The 14,108-nt window shown below is 33.3% G+C and overlaps 1 protein-coding gene across 1 annotated transcript; it reads left to right on the top strand.

The window, feature by feature from the left end:
- Positions 1–8,217: 8,217 nt before the first annotated feature.
- Positions 8,218–10,761, top strand: LOC105319666 (uncharacterized). Its single transcript, XM_011417285.4, has 2 exons — positions 8,218–8,801; positions 9,644–10,761. The coding sequence occupies exons 1-2, from the start codon at positions 8,284–8,286 to the stop codon at positions 10,062–10,064; spliced, it is 939 nt and encodes a 312-aa protein (XP_011415587.3). The 5' UTR covers positions 8,218–8,283; the 3' UTR covers positions 10,065–10,761.
- Positions 10,762–14,108: the final 3,347 nt, after the last annotated feature.

Below are 14,108 nucleotides of genomic sequence, written 5' to 3'. Positions count from 1 at the left end.
TGTTCACTGATCTGGCTGTCCCTAGCCTAACAAGTGTTCACATCTGGATGTCTCTAGCCTAGTGAGTAGTGTTCACTGATCTTGCTGTCCCTAGCCTAGAAAGTAGTGTTCACATCTGGAAGTCTCTAGCCTAGTGAGTAGTGTTCACATCTGGATGTCTCTAGCCTAGTGAGTAGTGTTCACATCTGGATGTCTCTAGCCTAGTGAGTAGTGTTCATTGATCTTGATGTCCCTAGCCTAGTGAGTAGTGTTCACATCTGGATGTCTCTAGCCTAGTGAGTAGTGTTCACATCTGGATGTCTCTAGCCTAGTGAGTAGTGTTCACATCTGGAAGTCTCTAGCCTAGTGAGTAGTGTTTACCGATCGGGATGTCCCTAGCCTAGTGAGTAGTGTTTACCGATCGGGATGTCCCTAGCCTAGTGAATAGTATTCAGGCACTGATTGGGATATCCATAGCCTAGTAAGTAGTGTGTACCAATGGATCTGCCTGGCCTATGTGGGTGTCCCTAGCCTAGTAAGTAGTGTTTAACAATCGACTGTCAAAAGCTATTTGACTTTCAATTAGTTGACAGATACAGGCGGGCGTTGATTGGTCTAATAACTTTTTAATAACACTTGTCATATGCATTTAAAAGGACCCGTGAGATCATTCGTTTTATTCCACAGGCAAAAATGGAAAATTTTCAGTGAAACCTTGAGGGGAGTAAACTTCTCTATTAATACAGTATTCCTAAAGTTACGCGTCTGTTGTTCTCTATATAATAATTGTATTAATAGTTTCTGATAATATATATGATACTAGCATTAATATTCTTGTTATTCTTACAGTGAAAAACTACAAAATATAAGAGAAAATAAGTAATTACCTACTTTTTAAGGTGCTAGAAGAGAAATTTTGTATACCGCTCACTTAAATTAAGTAATTATATAATATACCTGCATGAGAAAAAAAAGTATGTTGGTTTGAACATATTTTATTGCATAAACATATACAAATGGTTCGAACACAAGTTTTAACAACTTACGAGGTTCTTACCAATTATAACAATTTACAATTGTGTAGTAGTTTAGAATGGAGGTTACATAGGGATATTACTAAAGTTGTTAAATTATTGAACAAACGTACATGCATTTATAAACAGTTCTGGTTGAATTTGATCTAGGCAGTAGGACTGAAATTACGAGAATCTGCCACAATCTCTGATAAATCTTTGAACAGCTAAAAAAAATGCTATAATAAGTAGGATTTTTAATTGACTTAGTTAAGCTGAGTTATATATCATAATATTTCTTTATGAAATTTTTACTTGTTAATTATTTACACGTAACCAAACTTCAATGAAAAAAAACCCATTATGGACTCAGACTATATAGACAGGGAACAAATCTGGACCATTGAAAATAAACCATTTTACATACTCCATGCATTAACTGACAAAAAAAACCAACGGATGGATGTGGTTGTTATCTAAATCAATCTGATTAAAATCGGATCCTAGAAGCTCCCGTTTTAATAATATGTCGCTAAGTATATCATTAAAGCGGGAGAATCGAAAATCTGATTTTAATCAGATTGTATTTAAATAAAAATAATGTCGCCTTTTTTAGTACACGTGCATGCATGTATCCGTGTATAAACAATAAACAAGTTGTAACTGGATATTAAACTTATACTTTTTATGACGTCTGAAACATTCAATAGCGCTTATCACCGCTAAAAACTACTGTTTATCAATTGAGTGTGAAAAGTGCTAGTGCGAGTTTGATATTGCTGGTGCAAGGTAAATTGAAGGTGTTGCTGAACGTATCTTGATGGCGTCACTCTGCCCTCATGTAATCATTATTAACGAAGGAAAATCAATATATACGCGGACCCAAAAGGGGGGGGGGGTCCGAGGGGTTATTTTGTTTGCGAGATGATGGTTATACCTTTTGCCGCGATTTTGTACGTATTTGCTCAATGAGTTTGATATTTCCACGGGGTATGAGGATCCGGACCCCCCCCCCCCCCCCCTTCTAGATCTGCGAATATGACTTACCGGTAATGTTTGTCGACTGACATTTTTAGCAATTTTTTATAGTAATAACTATTTATTCATCTCTGGCTACGTGTGATAAATATCCAGATATAAAATTCTGCACGCATTCTGAAAAAGCATATAAATCGTCGTATGGCTTGTATACATGTAGATGTATATACATGTGTAAACTCGGTCCACTTTGACCAAAACAAAATGAATACAGCACGATAAGACATGCATACATGATGTACCCATGTGGATGGTTATGATTATTCGACAATAGAAAGTAATAATTTCGATGTATTTAGCTTTGTGACAATTACTGTACATCGGATTATTTTCGCGTTGATCTAGTTTTTTGGTTTCTTTGCGATTTTTAAATTATTATTATGATGAACTTATGTATTAAACGGGACGGACAGACAGATGGTCCTTGAACAGAATGTGATGAAAAGGTTCATTTGAACTTTCAGCTCATGTGAGCCAAAATGGCTTTCATTGTTTAAGGTATCTCACTCCTCACGTTTTGATTTCATTGCGCAGATGATCATTATATTTAAAATGAATATGATTTTATTTATTTAATCATAACAAAATCATTATTATTTCTTGATTACACAGCATTCATAAAGAAAATTCATTTGAATTCAAGAAGCAAACAAGTTTTTGGGGGAACTTTTTTTCCGTGCGGAAGGTTTTTTAGACGAAAATGATAGAAACAAGCTATTTTAATAATTTCCAATGTACTTTTCTTTTTATCATAATTCATTCATTATTCACATTTTTAACATGGGATAGGTTTGTAACGTATTCTATAGGTTCTGTGTGACATGTACAAAAGTAAATCTTGAGAAAGTGATAGATGTTTAGCATAAAATCGTGCAAATATATAGAAAATGTCTGAATTTTTTTAAGCCAATTTTTGCGGGAATTTTTCCTTTAAAGCCATATATCTTAAATTTGACATCACTGACCCCCATGTTTTATTATGTCAAAATGATACTGAATACATATCTAGGCAAACTGGATTAACCTTATAAAATTCTTGATATTCAAATTTTTTTTATTTCAAATCGAATTCTAACTTTTATAAATTGTCCATTTAAAGTGCAAAAAGGTCACACAAAAATTAATGCAGCTTCGTACAAATTTTTTCCATAATCCCTTTATTCAGTGTGACCAGTGTGCATAATAAAAAACAACATTTGAAGGAATAAGTTTGCTTAGAATAAAAAATAATGACAACAAATCTTAGTCAGGCTGAAATTGCATTTTAGGTGCAAAAAGGTCAGATTAAATTGGCCATAACTCAGAGGGATGAACACCAACCAACCATTATCTTTGTATTTTTAAAGTATGTTTTGTCTACAGATTTCAATGATATACTTTTCAAGAAATTCTTGATACAAGAACATTGAGGAATGGGATGCCTTAAGTAACCTGAACCAAACGATACGATATGAATGAATGATACGATAGGAATAATTTCCCATGTCAAAACATTCGAGATGAATTGTTTTGTTTCATTTTCACGGGGATTTTCAGGTGAGGCATTGCATAACAAAGATTAATTAAGATAGATATTCTCTAACACCTGTGCAAATCGATGGGAAACGACCGTAGCACAAGGTGCAAAGCTGTGGTTCATTTTTTTTCCCCGATGGGTAAAGACCAATCCTTTGTCTCAAAACTTAAAACCTACGCAGACTTATATCTACGCATCGTAACACCCTTTTTCCTGCTAAGCTAGCTTACGAATATAATCTTCAGTTTTTCTTTATAAAAAGTGGAAATTTACGTCATCTTTAATTTTATAAACTACATGTCCGTCAAAATACATCTTCGCTAGCCAAGGGTTAACGATTTACTCTGCTTCTCTACAACAGGAACAGAGTGGATCGTAAACCCTTGGATAGCAAATATGGTAATCAAAGTACTGAAAGTATTATCAGACGGAGGCATCATTTTGGAGGAAATTAAACTAATGACAATATATGTTTTTTTTTTAAGAAATAAAAGTGCTTATCATGTTAGAATATTCGCGAAGCGGTTTAGTATTATTGCGCGAGGATATTTTATAGGTTGACATCAGAGTTAGGTAAATAATATAAAAATAATTAGTGTTGTTCTCTTATTTTAACCTTATAAGCTTGTTATATTACTACTTAAAGGTGTTTATTTTTTTTACAAAAAAGGAAGGAGGAAATTAATTGCATCACAAAACAACATGGGAAACTGTACATGTTATTAAATGCATATAACTCGAATTACTCTTGTGTAATTAGATTAAGTATCATTATATTTCCTGTGTATAGTGACTTGCAAACCCACACCTGTTCAAGACAAACGATAGCCTCTAAATAGCAAATACTTCGTCTAACCGTACAACCACCCCTACCCCCCTTTCTATCTTACAGAAGGGGTATCTTGATTACTGAGTGTCGTCGATCCAGATGTTATCTTATTATGATCGTTAAGAGAGAGAGAGAGAGAGAGAGAGAGAGAGAGAGAGAGAGAGAGAGAGAGAGAGAGAGAGAGAGAGAGAGAGAGAGAGAGAGAGAGAGAGAGAGAGAGAGAGAGAGAGAGAGTTTTCAGTCGTTACTACACAATATGCATAAAGACACACCAAAAAAGTCCGGCTTTTAGTACTTCAGTACTTTGATTAAACATGTACCGTTATCACTTAGTATATTTTAATGACATTTAAGGCAAAGAGTTTAAAAAGACCTGTATCAATTTTGAGAGAGATTTCTGTTGAGAAAAAAGAAGTATACGAATTAAACTTTAAAAACACGGTATACATGTAGTTTAGGCGTAATTTTACGTACATTCATTTGAAATATACTAATATTACATATACATAAATTTAGTATCCACAAAAGAATATAGTACATTGTGATTGAATCCAGCATGCAGTTCCAGTCCGAGTCCACGTGTTACCCCTGTTAATTATAATCAAATCAACGCGCGAGGTGCACCACGTGTTCTTTCCGAAATAAGGGGAACAAGTTTCGTTCTAATAGTTTTCATTTCAAGTAAGGAGAAAAGAAGTATGTCTAACAATAAAGTATTCTACACTGTGTGTGATGTTTGATTTCAAGTAAAGAGAAAGGAAGCATGCCTAACAATGTAGTATTCTATACGGTTTGTGATGTTTGATTTAAAGATTGATATACCGTGTTTTTAAAGTTTAATTCTTATGTACTTCTTTTTTCTCAACAGAAATCTCTCTCTCTCTCTCTCTCTCTCTCTCTCTCTCTCTCTCTCTCTCTCTCTCTCTCTCTCTGGTTAAGACTATGGACACAATAAACGCATGAACTTAATTTTGCTATTTATTTTGAATTTGCGGAGAACTTGATTTCAGTTACATGGTACCAGTTTTAATGATATATATTATGGCTATTGTTTGTGTCATATAAAAGATTTCATGTCAATGCTATCTATTTTTTTTCACGTGTAACACTCTTACCAGCTTGTAAAAACACACTGACTTCCAAAATCACTTGGCCGGGGGGTGGGTGTTGGGGATGCAGTGGAAAAGAAAGATACGTCTCCGCGGGAGATTAATTGATAATACGCGAACGAAGAAGCACACCATGTTTATTCATTGAATCTCATAATTATTTATCATTTCGTCCACCGCTAGATGGTGCTTTGGGAATCCTCCTTATTTGACGTCACGGGCAAGACAATCACAATATCCGGAGGCTGTTATACAGCCTCCGTCTAAAAATAATGAGAGACGTATGTTGGAAAAATCTTTCACACATTTTGTTGGTGAACAGGTAAAGGAGCAAAAATTATACGAGCTGGGAAAAGCAATAATCTGTTATTTGTACAAGTTGGTCAAACACCAAAGAATAATCAGATACGAGTAGGCGACAAGTAAATATGGAATTTGTAACTGCATTTTAAACTAATTTGCTTGTTTATGATGATTAAAAAAAAACCCCACTTTAAAATCTTAAAAATAGTCTCGATATAATTATTTTGCGGAATTGCGTGCTTAAGTCTATCCATATTAAGAAAAAAATATCTAAAAAAAACCCAGATTAATCAGAGTCGAGCTTAAAAATGTGTATTTTAACATTTTTTTTTACGACGATCAATTATAATTTTAATGATAGGTCTAATGAATTGAAATAATTGTGAATTGCAATATTCTTTTTGTTTCATAGGGAACTGTGAACTTATTATATATAAAAGCGTGTACTTTGTTCGGCGGAAAATGAATTTTAACAGTTTAGCATGGATACAATTTAGCGCATTTCTGAATAAACCTATTCATCATTACCTCTGGAACCCATTCTCCAAGCAGTGAGCGGCCATCGCGTTTACACTTGACCATCTAGGCATTAGCCCAAAATATCCGACGATTTTGACGATTTCGAAATTTACTTGCCCGTAAAACGTCAGAACCGGTCCCATTACGAAAACTGGAAATCCCCCCCCCCAAAAAAAAATAAAAAAAATCCATCTGGAATCGGCATTCTAGGCTCGAATTTAAATAGATATGCAATAAACTTAATAGTAGAGATAAAATTTAATTCTACTGAACATTTTGATAATCACTTCGATAAACAATAATATTGTTGACCTATTCTCTCGCGAGATATCAAAAACGGAAATCTCAACTGTTCGAGACCTAGAATGTGTTCAATAGTCTGTTTATCGGATGTAACCTGGACCCATAAAAGCGATATTAGTGAGCAGTAAAACCATCGATTTATTAATTAATTGTGATGAAACATTTGATTAAACTCGTAAATATTTAAAATCGAGCCGAGATTATGCCGCCTCCAACTGTAGTTTTCGTAATGGCACCGGTTCCCACATTTTCCTGGCATTTAAAATATCAAAATCATTAAGAAGGTAAGAAGAACGTCAGATATTTCGGACTATCTAGGCAATTATAATCTTTATAATACAATTAGTCCTTTAATTACAGTATGACTGTCCATGTGTATGATAAATATACTAGAACGCAATTGTGGCGTTAAACTTCATAATTTTATCAATGTTACTCATATTGCTCTTAGAATTTTAACTTGCTTGGCTACGAAGACAGAAATCAATACCTTCTTTGATAAAAAAGTTCTTCTGCATTAATACCAACCTTAAAAAACTTTATATTACCATTAACAAATCTTCAAGAAAATTGCAATATTTAATATTTGACTCACTTTTAATAGATTGCAACAAATTTTTTTTTTAAAAAACCCCACAAAAAACTGCATAATTTGGGGTATCAAACGTTTCAACTGAATGCAAATAAAGGAGACGACTTGATTTAATTATATAACCTTTAACACTCCTTCATCCATAGTTTTAAAACAAGGTTACACTGCAATTACTATTTTTAGTAAAAAAGATATTTGAGCAGAACGGTCTCTTGATTCAATCAAAATGCTACGGTAGAATAAATTAAAACACATATACTATAAATGAACAAAATGAAAAAGGAAATCGTTATGCATGCCGTTTTTAAAGTGATAATTTTCTTTGATGAATGATATTAATATGGATACAATCTTCCAAGCATGCTTTCAAGTACGTTGTGAGAATGGCGAACATAGATAAACTGCGAACAGTTTAACTTTTTTATCCAACGATTTTTCTTTACATTTACAAAGGAATTAACATTGTGGTATCGATTTTCTGTTAAAGCAATATGAGCTGCAATTTTCATGATGAATTTTTTTTTTTACGAAAAAGTTATTTTCTACTAAAATGACAAAATGATTATTACGGTTTTTTAAATTTCTGTTAGCCCTATTTTTGTGGGACAAGCCGTTAAGAAGCCTTAATTGAAGCAAAATTGAATTTGTTGTCGTCCTGCACAAAAATTGAAACTGCTAAATGTATTCCTTACAAGAGGAATCTCTCTTTTAACAAAAATTAATGATTTTTTCAAATCTTATTTATCCTAAAGGTTCAAGTTACATGCAGACTTAGCATACTATCATGTCTTTGCAGCTAAATAAAATTATGAAAAATACAGCTCATATTGCTTGAATCGTTCACGCTCGGATTAATATCATAATACATGTTAATACAATATTTGGTGAGATCGCACACCGCGCCAACCAAATTAAATATCGCTATTTTATAGAGTATTGATAATACACAGTTCGCGTCATGCAGAATGGAACCTTCCGTTGGCTATAAGGATATTTAAATCTTATTGGCAAGAACCGAACATATTATTTCAGCGCGAACACTGAATGGGGACGGATCGGCAAAAATCAAGTATAAAGGCATAATGAACCAAAGTGAAATTGTAAAGACCAGTGGCTACGATTTACCCGTCTATGGCGTGGACAATGGTCAATTTTTGATTATACACGTGCCTGCTCTTGTGTGCATTTTTCTGAGCTTGATATGCGCGACCTCCGTTTTGGTCCTATCTTTTAAGAAGCGGAGAAAACAAACTTTTTTCACATGGTCAAAAAGTGAGCGTTTTGTGGTATATATGGCCATCTGCGATGGTATGTTCAACATCGCACACAGTTTTGACCATCTCCATATCGTATTATCTCGAAATCACGTTCATCCGAAGGAACTTTGCGAGCTTTATGCTTTCATGTTGGTCGAGTTTATTACCGCTCAGAATCTTATGGTCAACGTTGTAGCGATTAATGCTTTTCTGTTGATTTATTTCAACAAGAACACCAGTTTTGGAAAATACGATTGGAAAATTCTGATCTGGATTTTTGGAGTTCCATTTATTGGGGTCACGTCTGCGGCCATTTCGGGTCAATTGGGCCCAGCGGGGGCATTGTAAGTTATTTTGCATTAAAAAATATCTCTCGTTTCGGTTTTTTTTTTTTTCAAATAAAGCATTTTTTTCTGTTAGTTAAATATTAATCTACTTAGTTCCAGAATTTCTGAAGTTAAATTTCTAAAGACATTTTTATCAGCTTTTTTTTTTTTTTTAAACTTTGAGGAAAAATTCACATGCACAAAGAAAAAATATTAAATAGACCCCTTTCCCCCTCGAAAATTGGTCTAGGTCTTTTTATACTCTTTGCCTTAAATGTCATTAAAATATACTAAGTGATAACGGTACATGTTTAAAAACATAATTATACATAAACTTAAATGTATATATTTGACATTTTAAAGTAATTTAACGAAGGTCACAATTGACGTATCCTTTGCCCTAAATGTCATTAAAATCTATACTAGCTGATAACCGTGCGCATTTAAAAACGTGTTCATACATATACGTACATATATATATAACATGTATTTGACATTTCAAATTAAGGTGATATTGGACACCTCTATATTGTGACGTATTTCCGATCGAAATAAACAATGAAATCAAGTATAATTTCATTTTTTTTTTCCTTTTACGAAATTGCTACCTAACAGCGCGTTGCACAATTGGTTAGAGCATTAACTACAAATCTTTACACCATGAGTTCGAATCCTGCTGGGGTTTTACAATTTTTACTTTTCCAAAATGTTTTAAAACTTATTTTTTAAGTCAAATATTGTGAAATTGGAAAACTCCTTTTTGATTATTGTGTTCTTTTATCCACAATAATATCAACAGGTGTCCCATACCACCTTAATTTATAATAACGAAGTTCACAATGACATGTATTTATTTTCAGTTGCTACTTTGACGGTGTGAAGGGGGTGGTCGCCAACATCTGCTTCACTACGGTACCCCTCACCCTCATCTTGGTCATCAACACCGTCCTGTACCTCCTCACCTGGACACGCATCCGATCCGACTCGCGCAGAATCAAGAAGACGATAGGTCAAAAATCACTCACCATGCGAATGGCCCACAATGCAGCGCGCAACATGACGTTTTTTGTCGCAGCCTTCTTCGTGCAGTGGTGGGCTTTTGCGATATATGGCGTCTGGGCTCTGGTAGACGATGTCCCACAAATTCTGTTTCAGTTGGTCACAATCTTTAACAATCTTGGTGGCGTGGTCAATCTAGGCGTGTACATGTTCATCCGAAAACACACTCACGTTTCGCCACAGAATCCCAGCAAAGACATCACCGGTGAAACCCCGGCTTAAAGTTAACGCACAGCATCCATCTGTTTTTGTTTCATGTTTACTTTTCAAAAATATTTTTTATATTTTTATCATATTACACTATTTCACCTGGGTATTCCAAAGTTTTGACAGAAATCAATTACTCTTTTTTCTAATAACCAAGGATTAGTTGCAATTTTACCCACTTATACCTATCGCCCTTACTATTTTGATGTTGAAAATGAGATATAATTTTTTTGATTTAATTTTTCATTCTTATATCAAAGGAACGTTGTTTGTCTTGTGTTAAAATAACTTTTTTCAAAATTGTTGTTATCATGTATTATATGTATTGTTTTGTTTGCAAATATGATGAACAAAACAATTTAAAAAATATAAAACAATGGCAATTAAGTCCTTATATCCTTACACGCCGATAGAAATAATTTATGTTCACCTAGTATCAATCATGACTATTGTAAACTAAGCATGTGAAATTAAGATGCATGGCATTGATTCTGCGTCGTGATCAATTAAATAGATACGCTGCGCAGCAACTGTATCTTCGCAAGGCGCTTCAATTAATACAAATTGCAACAACCATCTAAATAACATGAAGGATACATTTGTAAATGCGATGCGTTTAAATACAGACCGCTTCCAAATCAAAGATTTTTTACGGAGGCAGCGTCTCTGAGTATAGCAGTGAAAAAAAGTCTCATGTTACATTTGTTAAAAATACCCCCAGCATTTGAAAATGGTTTTCTTTGTAGAATATTTACAGAAAACACACTAAATCTAATTACTGTTTGCTGCATATGTTTGTGAGCACTGTAAAAATCACTTGCATTATGTTATAAAAATTTGCTTATTAAATATCAAAAATAATAAAAGAGGTATAGCGCATTTTCTACGTATATCGATTACACCAGTGTTTGAATGGAAAGTACCTGTTACCAAAAATAGATACAGGTAACTGTGGTTATGTGATTTTCGAAATCTAGGTACTAATCTTATAATGTTGTTTGTAATTTTAATGATGTCGTGTAAGATAATTAACAGTCTTTTGACGTGGTAATTGTATAATTTTCGATTCTTTGACTGCATTTAGCTACATCACTGAATTCAAAGATGAGGCGTCTTGCTTTGTTCTGAAATTAAACATTTGGCGACCTCATATTTACTGTATGCAGACGAGGCGTACGCATGACAATTTTTATTTAGACTATTTAATCCTTCATAGAAAAAAAGAGCTCTCAATAAATATAAAATTGATAATTAGTCAAATTATCAACATTTGGTTTATGTATAACTTAGTTTATTGCTAGAAAACCGATATTCAGAATTTTACGGTGCAATTTAATACGAGTAAATGTAGAATAAATTAACCACCACCGTAAGTTTAGCTGTAGGTTTGTAGCTCCTGGTCCGAAAACAAAAATCGGATGGACGTCCCCTCCATTTTTCTTTTCAGACCGGGAGATGCGGACCTGCAGTTACCGTAAGTTTATTTATGTTGGACGTGATAAACCAAACTTTGTAAAATAGAGATCTATAATGGCTACTGTTAATGTAGACTAGATTTCCCATCGAACGCAAGAATGACTGAAAATGACAAGATGACCTAATGCCCGGAAACATTGACAATGGGTATTTTGAGATTTCTCGAGTTGTTAATGGGTTTGCACAGTGCTTCGTAGTTCATTATCAAGACATTTCACAATGTACTTGTGACAAGAAGTAGATTTATTTACGGAACGAGTAATTTTATTAATCAATTTAGTGACATTATTGATGTCAACCATTGAACGGCCTTAATGCAATATTGTAATTCGTCAATAAAATAAAGACTTTGGTATTAGCCGTTCATTAGTGCTATTCTAAATTCATGCGCTGTACGCGATTTCAGTTCCAGGAGATCTTGCAAACAGACGACGGCATTATCCTCGTTCTGGAACAGTTGCATTTTTCCGCCGTTTTTTTTATCAAAAGAATCGTTCGACACTTACTGCGTTTATTCTTATTAAAACTATTCTTACAATATCCTTTGATATAAAATGGAATTGATGCTGGTAATATCCCGGTAAATATACATGTATACCGTACATTTTCATGAATGACATGAAAGATAGCGAATGGCTTATTACGATAATGATTAATTCCTTTTCCTTAATGCACATGACATTTTTCTGGTATGTAATTCAAGGCGAATGAGATTCATCTATAAAAGAATTTTCAAGAAAAACAGCAAAGTATAATTAATATTGATTTTTCGTACGATTAATTAGTACATGTAACTCTGCGATGAAAAAAAATGATTAAACCGAAGACATCGATAGCCAAACAATCACTTGTTTTAATCTGGTAAAAACTGTTCGAAACAAATTAATGTCTTTTGAGATATGTCTAAAAATGTCTGTTTGACAAGAAAATTAATTCGAAAACTCTGCTCGAGGAGTACAAAAACAATACGCTTGGCACACAGAGATCACTGTTTGATTTATTTATTTTTGTTCGATTGTTTTTATTCTCTCACGCTGGAAGTTTAATTTCACCACATGCTTTGAAAAACGTATTTTGTGTCTTTTTTTTTTACACTGAACTATAGCTTGGAGTTAAAACAACTTGTTATTTGTTTGATGTCTCTGATTAATTAAGTTGTCTATAGGCTAGATTCGTGGGATTATCAAGCATTCGGTCCAAACAGCGTTCTATAAAACAGTATTTGGTTCGTTTCATGTTTTAAGAGATAGGGGACGACAAAAAAAACCAATTTAGTTATCATCGTAAAATGCTTTGACGGGATTTAACATTTCACTTCAAATTGTTAATTCCTTTTACTAATAACTCACAATTCATTAGTTAGAATGCTGGAGTCGATTTTGTTCCAAAAGAGAAAAAAAGAATCATTATGGAGGAATCGATTTTGTTTCACAAGAGGGAAAGGAAAAATCAGCGTATTCTAAATTTAGCAGGAAAACAAAAATAACAACAATTTCCTTGGGATTTAATTTACATTTATAAGAACAAACGTAGGAAATCTCTATTAACATAATGTAAATGGAAAAAATATTTTTAATAACATAATTTTTAGTTTTCTTAGGATTTCAGTTATATAAAAGAGATTATTTTTTTTTACTGGAATACCAGTAACATTTTTTAGCGTAAAAATTAGTAATACTAATTAACTGAATAGTTGAACTACCCTAGAAGGATTACAGAAATGTTGCACGCATCATAACTTTTTGTTAAGTTGAAAATATATATCATCAAAATGACAAGGAGAGTACAGCAATAGCTGCAAAAAAGATTAACACTTTTTCTCCCGTTAAAAAGGGTTTCCTCCTTTATTTCAATACTTTATAATCCACTTCCCATAAGGATGCTTTAAACCAAGTTTAATAAAATTTGGCCAAGTAATTTAGATACGTAAAAAAGGAAAAAAGTTTACAGACAGACGGACGGATGACGGACAACAGGTGATCTGAAAAGCTCAAACTTCGATTCAGGTGAGTTAATAAAAACCCAGCTTTTTAATGGAGTTTAAATGTATTATTTTATCAAGATATTTTCTACCTCAGAACAAAAAGTTCTGCAATTAATAGCCTTAAGTATACACTGTCTTAAGATAAGCACGCTTTGCTTAAATAGACCATATTTATAAAAATCCTAGGATTTAAGCACTGTTAACAAAAAAGCATGAAAAAATCCCAAGATTTCTTTTTGAGATTCCTTTCTAGCTTGTCAGGTTTTTAATACACAATTAGGGATTTTTTCATTGAAACATAGATGACAATGTTGAAAAATTGTGCGAGGTACTTCCAGTGAATTTTCTAATGAATAGAGAATCATATTTTTCAATTCTTAATTTTTCTTGCAAAAATCTGTCTTTTTTCTTAATTTTTTTTTTCTCGGGTAAAAAAAAGATGATATGCCAATAAGAAAATGTTGAGATTTATCTCCTTTACCTCTTTCCAAGTCAAGGGTTTCTGAACCGCTCCGCTCTACATATACCATCGAACGAATGGACAACACGTACATATGTAGTATGCAGGTTTATAATTTCGCCATCTATCCTTTGTCCCA

Source organism: Magallana gigas, chromosome 2 (assembly GCF_963853765.1).
Source record: "Magallana gigas chromosome 2, xbMagGiga1.1, whole genome shotgun sequence".
Lineage (NCBI taxonomy): Eukaryota > Metazoa > Mollusca > Bivalvia > Ostreida > Ostreidae > Magallana > Magallana gigas.
This window is presented reverse-complemented; position numbering and strand designations above follow the sequence as displayed.